At 42.1% G+C, this 17929-nt stretch overlaps 1 protein-coding gene across 1 annotated transcript in view; it reads right to left on the reverse strand.

Annotated features, from left to right (window-relative positions):
* The window catches only part of TDRD7 (tudor domain containing 7), a 49496-nt gene that overhangs the window by 12209 nt on the left and 19358 nt on the right, over positions 1-17929 (reverse strand). The window contains exon 7 of the mRNA XM_084277883.1: positions 1930-2510. Within this exon, the coding sequence (XP_084134009.1) occupies positions 1930-2510 (581 nt within the window). The remainder of the gene's footprint in view (positions 1-1929; positions 2511-17929) is intronic.

Here is a 17929-nt window from a genome sequence, read left to right on the forward strand (position 1 = left end):
CTATTCCCTTCAGGGCTTGTTTCATCTTGAAGACCTTGCCCACAAAGTACGGAGATAATCCTAAATTGACATTTTTGCATCTAGGGCCAAGAAACCACTCATCACTACCATGCACCTGCACAGAGCTGACACATTTCAGAAACATGAATGCTATCCAAGAATCACAGCCTGAAATTTAGCAACTGCTGCTTTAGAGAAATTCTAATATCACTACCCTCAGCACATCAGCGTCTTACAGCTGTTTGATCCATGGAATTTAAAGCATTCCCCCCAAAAAACAGCGGAAACATCCTTAAAACAACAGATTAGAAAGCTAAGATTTCTTGCTCCACATATACAGCAAGTTACCAGTGCTGCCAGAATTAAAAGGTGTACAGTGAGAAAGAAAAGGTTTTGCAGAGTTAAGTCCCACCCCCACAGCAAGCTTGAAGAAAGAGACAAACATTTGTTCCTGTTTTCTTCCTAGTACAGAACATGCAACATGCATCACATCTAATCGCTTCGGTATCTCTCTGTGCAGATGATTTCATGCCTGCCTTTAAACTGGCTGCCTTTCCTGGAACTATTCACCTTCGTCATGCTTCATGTCTTAGGCTAAATTCAAACAGACCCCTCACAGGAACAACCCAAACTTCTATTTTCTTTGATGCAGTTTTTCCTCCTGTGATTTCCCTTTTTAAGCTTAGGCTCACTCACAAACTCTAGCGGTGCCTTCTTTGCTAACATCATCCAGCTGCAGACAGTACAAATGTTAATGATGGATGAAGATGCTCACCTGAAATTATGCTTTCTGGTAAGATCAGCATACAAAATAAACATATAAACAACGTAAAAAAAAAAGCTTACCAGAGAAAAAGCACAATATAAGAATGGTGCTAGCAGACAGAACGAAGATGACAACATTCTCAAATGAGAATTTCTCTCGTTACCCCTTCTAAGCACGGGGATTTGCACAACAGATTATCAGCCTTTAAGGCTCAGTAACTTTAGGCAACTGAAAGAGCAGACTGACACATAACGAGTTCAAGGCTGAATATTCCAGTACATTACTGGGAAAAAGGCTACCTAAATCTCAGCCTGAAGGCTAGTGTGTTGATTACTACCTACCATGAATGAGGAAGAGTATTTGTTTCATAGTGAAAGGATCTGTAAGTAAAGTGCACACATACTTCTTTTGATCCTAATCAGGACCTCTGAGAATGACTGAAACTATATAATGAAAGCTGAAACTGCAGAAGCTAGTGGGAAAAAACAGAGACCTGTCAATATGCTACAACACAGCTGCTCAATTCATCCATTAACAAAACTTGTTAGGCTCAATTTGAAACAATTTTCAGAATTATATATCCTTTAGGAAAATTTTTTAGGTTTTTTCTGTTGCTCACTTGTTTTTAAGTTTTTAAAGAACTGCTAGGGTTTGTGTGCTTTATCCCACTAATTTATGGTATTTCCTGAAGCAGTACAGTAACATACATAAGACAGTCACTACAGCTCACTTCTTACATCGACCTCTTAGGCTGATTAGCAATCAATCCAAGAAGCACTAGGAGTTTCTTGTTGGATGAAGTTCATCCGTCCCCAAAAGTGAAAACTCCAGTGTAATCAGAGCACACTTGAGTCATACCTAGTTAGCAGTAAATCAGTTATAGAAGTAAAAAAGTATTTTAGTAAGTATTGCAGCAGGATCTGAACGTGACTATGTGGTTGAGTAGGGTTATTTTAAGAAGTTTTCCAAAGGCAAGTAAAATCTGCTTTGTTTCTCAGGCAAGCTAATGATAGAACTTATCAACTCAAAGGATTCTTAAGTTTCATTAATAAAATAAGTAAACGATAAAGTCCTGCAACCTGCATCTCTTCTCTTATGGCTGCCCTGAACAATATGAACATGTGGATTTATAAATAAAGCAAAAATAGAAAGCATAAACTTGCCTAATTAGGGCCTCATTAGTGTTCTTCAGTTCTAACACCATGACGGACACAGATCCTTCCGATGGAATGGTTAGAGTAGGAACAGTTATGTTCTCTGCACACTGGTCCTTGGATTCTTCATGCAGTTGTTCAGCTGTGGCCTTCACACCATCACGCTTCTGGACTTTCTCAGTGACATTCAGATTTTCATCAATGCCTCTTTGGGGGTGAGCATAGAGAATGGCCTTTTTGGGGGTTTCAGACACATACTCCACTGTACACACATCTGAGAGCAACTCTAGGTTATTTAGAACGTGTTCTGGGAATTTTACATGGTAAGTGTCTTGGTACAATTTAGGAAGCGCGTTAGCCCAAAGACCATTGGAATACTTCAGCAGGATGTTAACAACTTTCTGGTTGAAGTCACTACTAAGTGATGTAGGGGTGGTCTCCATATTTTGTTTTAACAAAGGGTCTACTTTTGGAGAAGAAACATTCTGAGATGCCTTTTCTTGGTGTGTAGTGGTCTTTGTTATTGGTGGTGTTCTATCAGCAGGATAAAGAAGCCCGTCGATCTGCTCACCTCTGTGTATTTTCTCCACCTTGGAAAACAAGAAGTAGAGTCAATAATCAGTCACATCTCTGTGTCTATATCATTTTGCCAATTCCAAGACAGGGGAGTAATACATAATGAGACAAACGACCAATTAAGAGACAGAGTAGATCTTGTTTTCAGCTAAAAGGGCTACTAGTTTGTGCAGGACTGTGTTTTTGAGCTCAGGAATGTGTTTTAGAAACTATGGAGAAAACCATGAAGCGCATGAGCTGAGAGAGGTGGACATCCAGCCTTCATCCCTGAAGACCAACAGAAGACCACGAGTGTCACTGAGCATGCTCTACCTGGGTCAATGTAAATGACTTTCTAGAAGTAGTTTGTATAAGGCTGCCTTTTCTTAGAAGTTGTCATGAATATGTTAGTTAATCTGTATAAAAAGTAGAAACGGTGCAGATGTTAGGAGGAGCCATCCCCTGTGTGCCCAGCGCTTCACAGTCTCCGAAGCTAGTGAGTTTTGATTCTGGCTTTCCGAGGCTTCAGTTTGGCATCCCAGATGGGACCCTCTCTGCTCAGCTGCAGGATCCAGTAAGGAACAGGACTCCCCAGATGTGCCCTGGGATTCCCTGGAGAGACTCCTCACCCTGCTCGGTTCACTGCAGGAGCAGACAAGGACCAGCCTCCGATTATTACGGTATTCTTTTAAACTTATCTGAGCTCTTGGTTTGGTGGATACCCAGTTGTATCTGGTATACTTGGGTATCCTGGTATTTGGCTTCTGGAGACCGGTCATTTGGGGATACTGTAAGCTGTTGGGAGACGTCCCATGCGAGTGTCATACACCAGGTTACTAGTGCCTGATTGTCTACACTCGGTTAGTAGCATGTAAATGCTGCTAATGATTTGAAATCTCAATAAATTACACTGAGTATTATTCTGGTTTGGATCTATTGTATAAAGAACCTGTGCAGGTGTGACTGAGACGTTTAAGTAAGCACAGAGTGTGGAGTCGTGCTGGGCACTTCTGTAACAGTGTGCTGCTCCGTGGGTCAGTGGGAGAGCTCCTGCCTGTCACACAGGAAAGCGGAGCTCGGTTCCCCAATGGGGAGTCACTGCTCTGGTGGCACTGGCTGATTGGTATTGACATTGGGTATTGCTACAAGGAGCTGAGAATTGAAAACTGTTTTAGATGTGATGAACTCTTTGCATGAGTGAAATGAGCTAACTCTGGTGTGAGTGGTGAGTGACTGAGTCACGGCGTATCTGTGAGAGAGAAAAACCCACTCGCTCGAAATTTATGGCTCGTTTTTCTATATTTGGTGTAATCAGTGTGGAACTGATAATGTCTTAGAGAAACTGTATTGCTCTCGTTAGTATTGCTGGAGAGATAGAGGGGAGTTGAGCTATAAACAAGAACAGAAATCAAGAGGTAAATCTGACTAACAATGGGAGGGAAACAAAGTAGCAAAATCTCTTAAAAAGCCCTCTGGGTTGTGTGATTCTGCATTGGGAAGATATCGGAGGAATACCCGGTGGGAGTGTAAGTAAAAAGAATTTGATCAAGTATTGCAAGCAATGCTTTTTAAAGAGAAAAGGGAAATGGGATGAAATTAGCTATGCTTTTCATCCTCTGAGATCATCCGGAATGGCAGAGGCAGGGTGGGCTTACAACACCACAGGATCCCTCAGTATTGGCTTTAGAAAAAGATAAAGAAACAGCTGAAGAGATGCTGCTCTGCTTGTACTATAGGGGAGTATTGTACATAGAAAGGGGCTTCTAGAAGCAAAGGAGGGGATGAAATACTAGAACCCGATGAACTAGGATCTCCTCCCTTTTTCTGGAGAGAGGGAAAGTGAATCAGATGAAGAAACATCCAACCACTCCAGCTCTGGTCGTCAGGAGTTGAACCAGAAGTAAAACTAACAAAGGGGCACAATTACTAGCCCCATTATGAGAAACTGTGGGACAGGTAGGGGAAATACTTAAAAGTAAAGACCCCCTTTATGATCAGTGATGTTGCCAATTGAAAGGAAACTGCTAAAGAATATAGGAATGACCTCTCTGAGGTTACAAAAGATTTTAATTGATTGTTAAGAATTTGGATCCAGACTGTAAGGATATCGATTGAATGTGAACTGAAATGATAGAGACTGAAAAGCAGTTAATATTGCAAGCTGCCTGGACTCATGTGCATGCACAGGTAAATTGAAACTTTATATAATATGGAGCGTTAGTGGAATATGAATCAGAATAGAACACACTTGTTTTACCAATTACAAAACCCGATGGAATGTATCAAGTAGTACAGGACCTCAGAGCAATAAATACTGTTAAAAAACTCCACCCAGTGGTAGCTAATACCTATGCACTGCTGACAAAGCTTAAGAACACAAAGATTTGGTTTACAGTCCTAGACTTGAAAGATGCTTTCTTCTGCCTGCCATTAGCCAAAGAAAAGCAAAAGTTATTTGCATGTGAGGAGAAGGTCCTACCACTGCTAGGAAAAACTAGCTCACCTGGACAGTGTTACATCAAGGTTTTTAAAAGAAAAAAAAATTAAAAATCCAACAATCTTTGGGAATCAGTTTGCAGGAGAACTTGAAACGTGGGACACTCCCTCTGGGGACAGAATCCTTCTGCAGCATGTGAATGACCTGTTAATAGTAACTGAAACAAACCTGACTGTATCCAATGCACAAGCTTGTTGAATTTTTTTGGGGCCTAAGCGGATATTGAATCTCTCAACAGAAAGCTGAAATAGTACACTGACCAGAATCATACCTGGGGTATGACATTTCTGGAGGACAAGGAGAATTGGATACTGAGCAAAAAGAAGCTGCTTGCAAGACCTCTCTTCCTCAGATAGTAAGAGAACTGAGAACCTTTTTGGGAATGTCAAGCTAGTGTCGGTTGTGGATTTACTATTATGGAATTATAGTGAAACCTCTTTATGAACTCTTGAAAATTAAACCTGCCCAACTGGTGTGGACAAAAGAGGCACAGAAAACTTTTAATACACTTAAAAAGGAACTGATGAGAGCTCCAGCCTTGGGGCTGATGGATGTGACTCAACACTTCGTGCTCTATTTACATGAAAAAACAGGAATAAACCTGGGAGTCTTGGCTCAACATTTAGGAACTCATAAAACATCAGTGGCATACTTCTCTAAACAGCTGGAGGATAACAGTGAGCAGAGGATGGCCAGGGTGTTTACGAGCAGTAGCTGTTGTAATACTTAACACTGAAGAAGCCAGGAAATTCACTTTAGGCCAGAAGATGACAGGAATGATCTCTCATACTGTGTCTGCTGTTCTGGAACAAAAGGCAAATCATTTGCCTTTCCCACCCAGACTTCTGAAATACTTGTGGAGTCTGATGATGTTGTGACTGAAGTAACTAACACTGTGAATCTAGCTGCCTTCCTCGGTCAAACTACAGCTGAACCACTGAGACAGTGTAGCTTGGTGACAACAGAAGCTGTGTGTTCTAGCAGACTCAATTCGAAAGAGCCTTTGGAAGATGCTCAAGATTCCTGGTTCACAGATGGTAGTACTTTCATACAGCAAGGTTATCTGTAAGGCTGGGTATGCAGTGACCACTACTGACCAGGTAATAGAATCAAATCCTTTTTCTATTGGAACTTCAGTCCAAAAGGCAGAAATTATTGCCTGGACCAGAGCATTAGAACTAGCAGCAGGAAAAAAGATAAATGTATGGACAGATTCTAAGTACATCTCAGAGTTGTGCATGCCCATTGAGCAATCTGGAAAGAAGATGGGACTGTTAACAAGTCAAGGGAAACACATTAAGCACGCAGGAGAATTACTTCACTTATTAGAAACAGTTCAACTGCCAACCAAGATCACCATTATGCTCTACCGAGGACGCCTGATGGCTAACACTGACCAGAAGCTAACAGATTGGCTGATCATGAGGCTAAACTGGCAGCAGAAAGAATGCAAGAGATTCTAACATGAATTCCGGAAAACAGAAATAGTTTTGAATGAGCAGGAAAATATCAAATACTTCAGGGCTGCTAAAGAATTACCAGAGTAACGGGTAAAGGGAATTGTCAAACACCACCACAATAGGACACACTGGGAAGCTGACTCCCTGTATAAATTTTAAATTAAAAATTAACAAGGAAAAAATTACGATTTGACAGTGACTCAGTAATGTACAATATGTTTGAAAAATAACCCCAGCACAGGTAACTGGGTGCAATTAGGGAATACTGGAAAAGGAAACATACTGGGCAACTACTGGCAAATTGATTTCTCTGAGCTCACAAGAAAAAGGGGGTACAGATACTCATTGGTACTTACCAACACCTTTTCTGGATGGCCAGATGCATTTCCTTGCAGAACTAACTTGCCAGAGAGGTAACTAAGGTACTACTAAATGACACAATACCTCAATTTGGGGTACCTATGGTCATTTCAGCAGATAGGGGATCACATTTGCATGCACAAGTAGTACAAGTGAGCAAGCTACTGGGAAATGATTGGCATCTACACACGCCTTACAGGCCACAAACAAGTGAACAGGTAGAGAAGATGAAGCATTTGATAAAACAACAAATAGCTAATATTTGACAAGAAGCAAAGTTGTATTGGTATCAAGCACTACCTATTGCAGCTATAGGATATGTGTAAAGCCTAGGTCTAACGAAAATCTCAGTCCTTTTGAAATATTATATGAAGAGCATACCATGCTGAATATAAAGGAGAGGACCTGAATCAGTTAGGAACTCTTACTTGCAGAGTTATGTGGTATCTCCAGGAAAACAATTGAAACAAATTAAGAAAAGTGTATTAGGGACCAGGAATAAAGATTTAAACTACCCTATACACCCTTTTAATCCTGGAGATTGGGTCTTAGTAAAACTTTTGCTGATGACCCACTTTGGGAAAGGTGGAACAGACCATACCAGGTGCTATTAACAACTTTCACAGTCATCAAGGTATGAGAGCGACCCACCTTGATACATTATGCCCGAGTAAAAAGAGCCCCAGGAGAGCAAGGGATCTCTGAACCCCAAGGATCTTTAAAGCTGAAACTGCAGAGGTGGTAATATGAAAAATTACTATGTCTGTGTAATTATATGGTTGAGACCACTTCTACCTGGAAGGACAATGACTGCTGGATATGTATTGCACTTCTCAAGGAAAACATAGATCTGCCCCTCTTTCGAAGAGCATATGCTAATTGGAGTAGGCCTTACAGCTCTTTAAAAGATTCTCTGGCTCCACACGGTGGAGAGACTACACTGACCTTCTCAAGAAATTGAAGGAACTGTCTGCCTGGTCAAAAATTAGTGCATGTCCCTAGCAGAAAAACGTGACACTGGGGGACAGCTACAATGATGTCAAGTATCCTGACATCATATTGTTGTAAGAATAGCAAACTAAAGAATAAGACCAATCCCAAGTTTCAGCTTCAAAGTTTGGGAAAGGGTTTGCAGAACTGCCCACCCACCCACCCGAAAACCTACTGAGAGAGAAACTGCCTATATGAAGAATCATCACCTAAGGCACAGAGCAATGTTGCCCCCATGGACAAGGAACCTAAGCAGTGGGACAAGAATCCTACAGAGATGGACACGTATCAGCTTCGACAACCATCAGATCAGGAACACATTTCATTTCAATATCCACCGCTCCCACCCACACCTCATCAATCCCCAGCGAACTCATCAATACATCACTGTCTCCTGACACCCAAGCGACTCTGCAGAGGCTGCTCATCCCAGCCTGGGCATGTAAGATGGCATCAGAACGGGAAAAACGGTTACATCGGGTATTTTGATTCCTACTCACTTGTGGAACCTACTGGGGAAAAGTTTATGTGGGAATGAGAGGGTGGTGGAGAGAGTTAATAGTGGGCTGGTGGGAGGTGGGCGGAACACGGAGACTGTGCGGCGGGTCCTTGCGCTCCACCTAGTGCTCACTCAGGGCTCGGCCCCGGTGACCGTCGGGGTCGCGCTGTGGTTCGCAGCACGGGGAGAAGGGCGCTGCGGGCAGCAGCCGACACCACTGACACCCGGCTGCGCAGCGAGTGCTTTGGCAGAATTGCCATATAAGTGGGAGAACTGCCCCACACACACCCCCCACCCACCCACCCATACGGACTGGATGTGACAACTCGCGTCTTGCAATGTGGTTTGTTGGATGACTTGCTTTGCAGCGTTTGTTTGTATGTGCTGCGGGTTCAGGGATGCGTTTCTCCACTGAGAGCAAGGCTGCCTACTTAGCAAAGGGATTTTTGATAGCAATCATTGAAACTGGGCAGCTTACTTTAAAAATTTAACCTGGAAAACAGAAAATCCCCATTTGGGCTGATTACTAGCTACTTACTTAGAAAAAAAATGCCCATTTGCAATGTTTAATACAGGAGTAACTGACTAAGAGGCATATAAAGCCTTCCGCAAGTTTGTGGACCATGCAAAAATTTTAAGAAATTGTGTTTGTTTTTTTTTCAAAAGGTGTTATTGGGGCTTGCTTCCACAAGGCATAAAAATTCACCAACTATGTTCCACGCTTATGTAGCCTAGACACTTGCTCCAGTATGAAAAATGCATCCTGATCTAATCTTTCATCATTACATGGATGAGAATTTGATTACAGAAAAAATTTGGACATTGAAAGTTTGATTCATGAGTTACCAGTGCAAAGGATTAGAGATTATTGTGTTTTATGGCAGTGTGAGCTACTGCACAAATGGGAGAATCCAGTAAATGTGCTCTGCTTTAGCAGCACTTGACTACCCCGTGAAATCAGACTGGACAACAGCTCAGAATATACAGCATGAACATTGCCTGTTACAGGGACACCACATTTGCCTACAGGCAAAGCCAGGGTCGAACATCAAACTCTCACAAAGCTCTTCATGTTTTGAACTAGTTATGTCTCTCTCAGAACAGTTTGGTACCTCCAATGGTGACCCATGCAGTAGGTCTGAAAGAAGGTTTGAGAAAAAAAAAGAAAAAAAAGCGGGGGAAAAAGGGAGAGAAAAGTCGATGTCAAGTGTTATTAAGAACGAAGTTACAGGTATTAACTTGGGAAGGGGATCTGCCTGTGTCATTACAGATACGGGAGCCAAGCGGATAAAGCTGTGGATCCAGAAGAACTCCAGCTTGCATGACCCAGGACGAGATCCTGATCTCAGTAACTGAAGTCAAGTGTTCCAACTGCAGCCACAGTGGACTATGAACTTTGCAGGGGGATATTTTGAATGATCTGAAAGTCTTTGAAAAATGCATGTGTTTGTGATAAATGAAAATTAGGGAAATGGTGATTTCTGCACAGCCTACGGTCACAGACTGCGATCAGTACCTGCAGGAAAACCTGGGGCTGATGTTATCTGGACTTCTGACACTCCTGATGGGCAAAACAAACAAATGCAACAGCAAAGGTATCAAGGGGAATGACTGGGGAATTTCAGGATGGATATTGTCGATGGTCAAATTTGGATTATTTGATTTGGTAATTATGGTACTTGTCTTACATTTACTGTCATGTTTATTGAGCTTTCTGCAAAGGGCCCTTGCAGAGACCTCAAAAAGCAGTTTTTGTAACACAGATACTAAAAGGAAAACATTGGCAAGGAGGACAGTGGGCGGCCTGGTTCTCCTCACAGAAGACAATATCCTTGAATTCCCACAAGACAGGAAAATTACTCATGCTGAGAGGTATTTGGTAATTACATTCTCAAACATAGTGACCTTGAAGACAGAGGTACAGACTGCCTCAACCCAAGAAGGAGTTGTAGGAAAGTATTTGGAAGTAAGTGAACATGTCATTAACCAGCCATAATAAGATGGCCAAAACACAGCAGGTGTGCAGATAACTTTTAGAGATCAAAGGTAAACTAATTACGATTAGCTATAAGATATGCTTCTCAAAACTTGTTATAAGTACTAATTAATCACTTTGGTGTGAGCAGTATGTGTAGCCAATTAGCAGTTTTTAGCTTGCCACGCTTTACACTATGGCTTTCTGTTGATGGGATGGTTTTCAGATTCAGTTAAATAAGGGCTTATGTTTTTGTCAGTTATTTTTGCCTTAGTGTTATTTTTGCCATGTATGTCACAGTATTTGCCTGGCAGAATGGATAATGCTCTTTGCAAAAATCTGGCTAGTCCATAAACAAGAAGGGGGAATTGTAGTAATGCAGTTTGAGAGGAATGGTGGTTTTGGCCCATCCACATTTATTTCTCACCCCCATATAATCAGACCTGGGGAAGCAACAGAGACAGGTCAACAGGAGAGCAGATGTCTGAGAACAGGAGCTTGTCAGAAACTCCATGAGGTAACAAACTGCAGGAACGTTAGCAACTGCCTTAAAGAGGAACAAAGTGACTGTGTAGCCTCAACCAGTTGTTAGCAATAGTGGGATACATGAACAGAGCATCTAACCAATAGCAATGTAATGTAACTCTCATACTGATATAGAAACTTCTATAAGCTCTGTCTGTGTTTCAATGAAGGGGCTCACTTGACCATATTGAACCGAGTTGAGTCCACAAAACTTCGACTCCGGCAAATCAGCACTAGCCCCTGGGGGAGCAGCTGCTGCTGCCTTAAAGAAACTAACAAACTTAGTGGCTTAGTGAACAAACCAATGCTCCATCTCTTGCTCTTAGTGGCCTGCTTGCTGATGTAGATAGTGAGAGACATGCTACTTTGCAAAACAGAGCTGCTGTTGACTTTTTGTTGCTCACTCACAGCCACGGTTGTGAAGATTTTGAAGGCATGAATGACCATCCCCAGTCCATTCACAAAGAGATTCATACTGTTACTTATTGCTATTGTAGTAAGGCTTTGTTGCTTAAGCTGTATATTATCTTTGGCTTTTAACATTATAATTGTAATTATAATAGTACACATAGCATATAGATGTATTATAAGAGGAACTGAAAAGGCAACTGACCAGGCGCTGCTTGTACAAAAAGAAAAAGGGGGAATTGTTGCAGAATGGCTTGAGAAGCAAGGCCATGAGCCTATGGAGCAGGTGTCCAAGCACTCGCCTGTGTAGTTCAGTAAGACTGGGCCCCACGCTGTCCTGGTGAGAACAGAAGGGTCAAGGATCGGTCAGTGTATTTTTGTGTGTCATACAGCATGGCCACAAGATGTGGGAGCAGGAGGTGTGATAAGGATTCAGTGTTCCTGGGGCTGAGAAAGAGACATGATTCCCAGGCTGCAAGATGGGTGGAGTATTGTAAATGTCACTTTCAGTTAAGAGCCAATTAGAATATGACAGGTATAACACGGGGTAGGAACAGTATAAAAGGAAGCGTGTGCTTGCAATAAAGTTGAAGTGCTTTATCAATCACATTGATTGGCAGCATTCTTCCCTCTCGTTGTGGCAGTTTAATGTAAATTATACAGCCCTAAATTGGAGTTTGTGGTTTGATCCATGGAAAGGAGAAGTTTCTTGTCAAAACATTTCCATATCTAGTGGGTGTCCACTCCCTGTAATTCAGGTAGTAAGAGAAAATTTTTCATTTGACTGTATTCCTAAAGGATTATGATAGCTCTGTGGAGACGGAAGGGCCCGAGAAGTATTACCACATAAATGGAGTGGAACATGTACTTTAGGATACCTAATTCCTGGAGACCAAATATTTAATCACTTGCACCCTCCACCAGGAATTCTATGAACCCCTTGGAGGACAGTACATAAAAAGGGACTAAACCCTCTAGTAATTTGACCAACTGCTTCTCACAATTTTGTTTTTCAAGGCTTCATTACTACAGGCTAGTATTTCACATAATGATTCCTCCTCCTTTTGGAAGGATACTAAACACATATGAGTATATCAGTGTAGCAATGTATCTTGAGAAGAACAGACATGTGGCCCATCCAGGCTCACTAGGCTTGCCCTAATATAATCAGGCCTGAGTAGAGACATGTCCAGGCAGAACTGGTAAGCAGTGACAGAATGTGCTGAAGCCTGTAAGAACAAGAAAATGAAACTGGAAACAGCACTGTGAAGCAACAGAGAAATGAAAATAGAAACAAGAACTGCGCAGGGAGGGGGAAAACGAAACTATCCGGGGAACAAGAAACGAAACTGCAAGGATGCCAACAACTGCCTGATAAAGACTAACGTGACTGTGTAGCCTTAACCAATCATTAACAAGAGTAAGATGCATGAACAGAGCATGTAGCCAATAGCAGTGTAACGTAGCTGGTATACCGGTATAGAAAATATATATAAGCTCTTTGTGTGTTTGAATAAATTAAGCTCAGCACTGATCACACTGATCAGAGTTGAGTCCATCCTTCGGCTCTCACATATCAGTATAGAGCAAGTATCTCAAGACTCAGGTCCCCAACTTCAGGCTATTGTCCACAAGCTTTAAGTTTTTAACTAAGGAGCTGTTTCCTCTCAACTGTGGGGAGGGCAGAGATAGTATTCTACAGACAACCACTTATTAAAGAATATGTGTCTACGTTAGAATGAAATATAAACAAATCATATAAAGGACTTCAATTGCAGAAGGTGCATTCAACAGTTCCACTGTTATATTCACCAAGTTCTTAAGCATCTCTGCTACTCGGCTTGATAGAAGGGATGACAAATCATGTGTGGCTGTGTGACCTAAAACAACCAAAGATGTCTTCAATAATTCATGAAAGGAAGAACCTACCTATCTCTGTACTCTCTGGTATTAGGTAACTTACTACTAAACTTACTGTTAATAAAACCCAACCAAGCAAAAACTTATCAAAGCCATGCAAAGGTAGTATTCAATCCACACTCTGCCTTTAAAATATAGTTAAGTAACCAAAGTGTATCAAGTGGCCCAGAGAGAAAAATGAGGGCACAACACTTTGGCAGATTATGACATCCTGGATACAGAGGAATTGATAAGAATGTCCCAAATGCCCATGCATAAGATTAAGGAATTTGCTTAAATGACTAGCCAAGGAAACTTTTAACTCCAGAAAATACTTGGCATTATGAGGCCATTATCAAGACAACAATCTTTATGAGAAGATTGTGTTGGAATGTGTGAAAGAAGCTGGATGCAGAAGTCTACCTTTATGCACCCTGTCTCTTAGCTAATTCTTTATAACTAGTGCAGCAACAGAGATTAATAATTTTAAGCTGACAGACTATTAAACCTTCACACTGAAGACTGGCAGCAGACTACCAAGAGAAGATCCTCAGAGACCTTTAAGCCTCTTAGCTCCAATAATAGCTCTGAGGTTTTCTAGTCCTTGAAGCTGTGTTTTGAAGAGACTGTAGATTCTGAGCCAATTATTTAGACAGAAAAATGCCATTTCAGTAAGTTGTTTCAGCTCACTTCAGTATTAATAAACTCAGATGAACATCATTAGGCTCCTTCTTGCACAGTGTTAACGTTCAAGATGTAACAGACTCCTTCAGACCAGTGCTATGGCCAAAATACCTTCAAGGATGCACAACAGTTCAAAAGCTTCTAATTATAAGCAAACAGCTTCACTTGTGAATGACACTTCAAAACAGACACCCTTTCCTTAGCACATATATCCCAACTCAGTTTGCAGTTCAGTTTACAGATTCGCTTGTAAGGTACTTCCCATTCCTATGGCTGGGTCTAGTCTGCCTGCATGACATGCCTGCTGTCACCTCTCCCTTACAGAGCACAAAGCAGAGTCAACAGCTGTCAGAACATATTATCAGGGCAGTGGAGACTGAAAGCATTTTATGCAGAAGAAAAACATACTTTTTCCTGGGCCTGAATAACAGAGACAGCTTTTAAAAATGAAAATCTGGAGCCCAAATTAATAAGGCTTCAAAAAAACAACCCCAACACATTCCCAACATAAATACTAACACTGCAACTAAGTCAAGTGAAATGCAAAAGAAGAGGTAGTCTACTCCTTTTTGACATGCACATAGAGAGGGGATGAAGGCAGACATGTTCCTGTATGTGCTGCTAGGACAAAAGCTTTGTGTAAGTATGCTTGGCAACGTGCAAGTAAACCACTGTAATAATATGCATAATCAAAAGAAAGGATCCACTTTGTGATGCCCAGAATGATGAAGGTAACACTGAGTCTTGTTTACCAGTGATGACTGGAGAGTAGATACACTGGCAAACTCCCAGAGTGTCAAAACCTTGCAGGAACCTGAGAAAACACATCCTTGAAATGAGAATTTTTATTTAAGAGGTAGCACCCTTCACTTTCAGGGCTACATTCACAAATAGCATAAGCAGCTATTTTCTCCCATTGTTATGCATGGTAGGAAAAGGAAACAGACAGTTGGCTTTTAACGTCTCATCATGTGTGGCCAACAGGAAAAGTCTGGCTCCGTGATTCCTGGTATCAGACAGGTCCTCAAAGACTGCTCTAAAATGCACCAATCACAACTATGTCTCTATTTCTGTGAGAATAATTCATCAGAAATATGAGGCACAAATTGTTTCATATCTGATTTAAATATGCAACAAAGCCAGTTAGCTAACGTGGCATACACACCACAGGCTGCATACAGACACATTTTGCCCATGAGCACCTCAAACAATTCGGCTTGCAGGCAGCTCCCATCTACCTGACTATGCTCAGGACGTGAAGCTCAACTCCCAGCCAGGTGGCGCTCAAAGCACCAAGGGCGGTGCTGCGGACCTCGCACCGCAGAACCTTACAGACATACGGCTGACAACATCTTTGTCCGATGTGGGTATTACGACTCCAGGTCCCACTGTCTCTGCAGTTTGCTCTACAGTACAGCTCTCCCTAGGCAAGTGGTTAAACGTTGCTTCAACGTTAACTCTGCTCCCTGCTCTCCCATGTAGCTGTCTCTCACAGCAACAGTTTCAGGCTATCAAGCAGTTGACTATGCATAGAAAGTCATCAATTCTGGGGGAAAAAAACCCAACCAAAACACAGACTTGTGCAATGTTCTTGAATAGCCGAAGATCCCCACTGCACAAGGTGGCATGAAACAGTAATGAGCTGTTCCTTACAAGGCTGTGGGAGCTGGAGAAGGACTGGAATATGTTGCCCAGAGGGTTGCGCAGTGTCTGCTGTTAAAATGTGACTGGATAGAGCCCTGGGCATACTGCTCATGGTGACCCTGCTTAAACAGGGGTGATGCACTGGGTAATCTCAAGAGGCCCCTTCCAACCCCAGTGATTCCATGATTCTGTGACATGCTTGTGCAATAACTAGAAGAACTGGCTCAGTTCTGATTTTCCATTAAATTTCTGTTATCAGGATGTAAGACCTACTTTAAAAAACCATAGGCATCTTAAAATACTAGGGAAGGCAAGGTAATTTTGAAAGTCTTTTGATTTAACAGCCTTTTCAGCCACTAACCCTGACAGGTTATGTCAGTTTCTGTAAGAGGGCCCAGGAAAGATCAATTACCATATTCAGACTGGCAATGACAACAGTGAACTTTGGTGGACTCTTCATGGCAAATATAGAAGATACTTTTCACTTGAGTGAAAATTTTCAGATGCTACAGTAAATGGCTTTCTATTTCCAATAGTCATTACTTCTGACCTTAACTGACATGTTAATGTACAAGTCATACTGGGAATATTTTTGTATTTTCTTTGTTTGCTAGATTAAAGGATCCTTATTGTCATATCCCTTGTACAGGTTCAGCTCATGCTCAGGACTGGTGTGGTACAGTCTGCAAAGTTCACAGTATCTTTAGGTTACCCCCTTTTCCTGATCCTCCTTGAACTCCCAACAACATAAACTTGCACATGATGGTGAAGATAATTATTCTTCACAGTTCCTTGTGCTTTTGAGACTTTTGAAAATATACAGTTACAAGGAAACTCTGTGATGCAATAGGCCAGCTGAGCTAATCTAACAATTTCATCCTCTCGAGGGCTGCCCTTATTACTTACATCTTAATGCCAGCACTAAAGATCTGAGACGCTTTTGTCAGCAGCCCTTTTTGCCTGCATTCATCTTGAGCTCTGTTTTGGGTTGGCACAGCAAGGTTTGGTAGCAGGGTAGGGGGTGGGGCTGTAGGAGTGGCTTATGCAAAAAGCTGCTAGAAGCTTCGCTAGGCCTGACAGAGCCAGTATGAGCTGGCTCCAAGATGGACCTGCTGTGACTGAGGCCAAGCCAATCAGTGATGGTGGTAGTACCCTGGGATAACATATTTAAAGATGGAAAAAGACCCTCAAGCATCCACTTTTTGCCTCCAGAGAGAAGAGTAAGAAGATGTAAGAAACTTGGCAGACACCAACGTCAATGAAGGAGGAGGGTGTGCCCCAGGCACCAGAGGAGAGATTCCCCTGCAGCCCCTTGAGAAGACCATGGTGGAGCAGGTTGTCCCTCTGCAACCCATGAAAGATGACAGGAAGTAGAGATTCCACCTGCAGCCTGTGGAGGACCCCACAGCAGGTGAAGACAGCGTCAACCCAACACAAGCTCACAACGCAGTGAAGCCTTCCTAAGGGGTCAGAGAAGCGCAAGATTAAACACAGGAGGAGTTGCAAGGGTATGTGAAGCACAAGGAAAGATACTGGCAAATGTAGTCTGACTTCCTTTGGTGGCTCATCACCTTGTCTAACCACTTATCAGTACGACTGAGGTTCAAGAACACTGACGTTCAGCCTGTTCTAGCACTGTGTTTGGGCAGCAAAATTATTATGGATCTTGCATCCTCAACTGGCTGATTTCCACATGTACTATGACATTGTGTTCTTAGTGAGGCAGCTAGAAACTGTAGCTGTACTATATACAACACATCTAATTACACTTTAGGCACTGATCTCCATTCTAAATGGCTAGTGGCTCTGTGTCTAGTTCTCAGATACCCACTGAAACAGTCAGACCCAACACTGATTTCTTCAACAAGCACTGCAAAAGAAAGCCAATTATCGTAACACCAGAACTCATCTGCAGGAGATGGTTTGTAAGGCTTGTGTAAAACAGTGCAAGCTTTCAGGTCCTGGAACAGGCTGCCCAGAGATGTGGTTGAGTCACCTTCCCTGGATGTATTCCAAAAAAAAGGTAGATGAGGTACTTAGGGATATGGTTTAGCTTAGGATGGCAATGGTTGGACTTGATGATCTTCAAAGGTCTTTTCCAACCTTATGATTCTGTGATTCAGTCATACATAGTACAACCCACGATAGCCCACTCCATCATCTTCTCCACGTGCAAAGTACATTCCAGCTCTATCTATTGTATATAATTAGAGCTGAACTTTTTATTCTCTCAAGCCCATTTTTGTTTGGAATGATGACTTCTGCTTCAACAGCTTAATCATGGAATCGAAAGTTCTTGGGAGTTAAAGCCTACCAGAACCAAGTTGCTCAAGGAATGTAACTGGTCACTATAGCAATCCTCTTCTCTGTGTGGACCTTTTTAATTCATTCATTTTAAGGAGAGGATACCAGTTAGGAACAGAGATTCGGAAAACGACAGCTTTACCCTTGTTTCTGTCAGTCTGTTTCCCAGCTAATCCTGCAATCTTTCTGAGCCTTTAGTTTCACTTTTC

Source organism: Gallinula chloropus (assembly GCF_964237585.1).
Source record: "Gallinula chloropus genome assembly, chromosome: Z".
NCBI lineage: Eukaryota > Metazoa > Chordata > Aves > Gruiformes > Rallidae > Gallinula > Gallinula chloropus.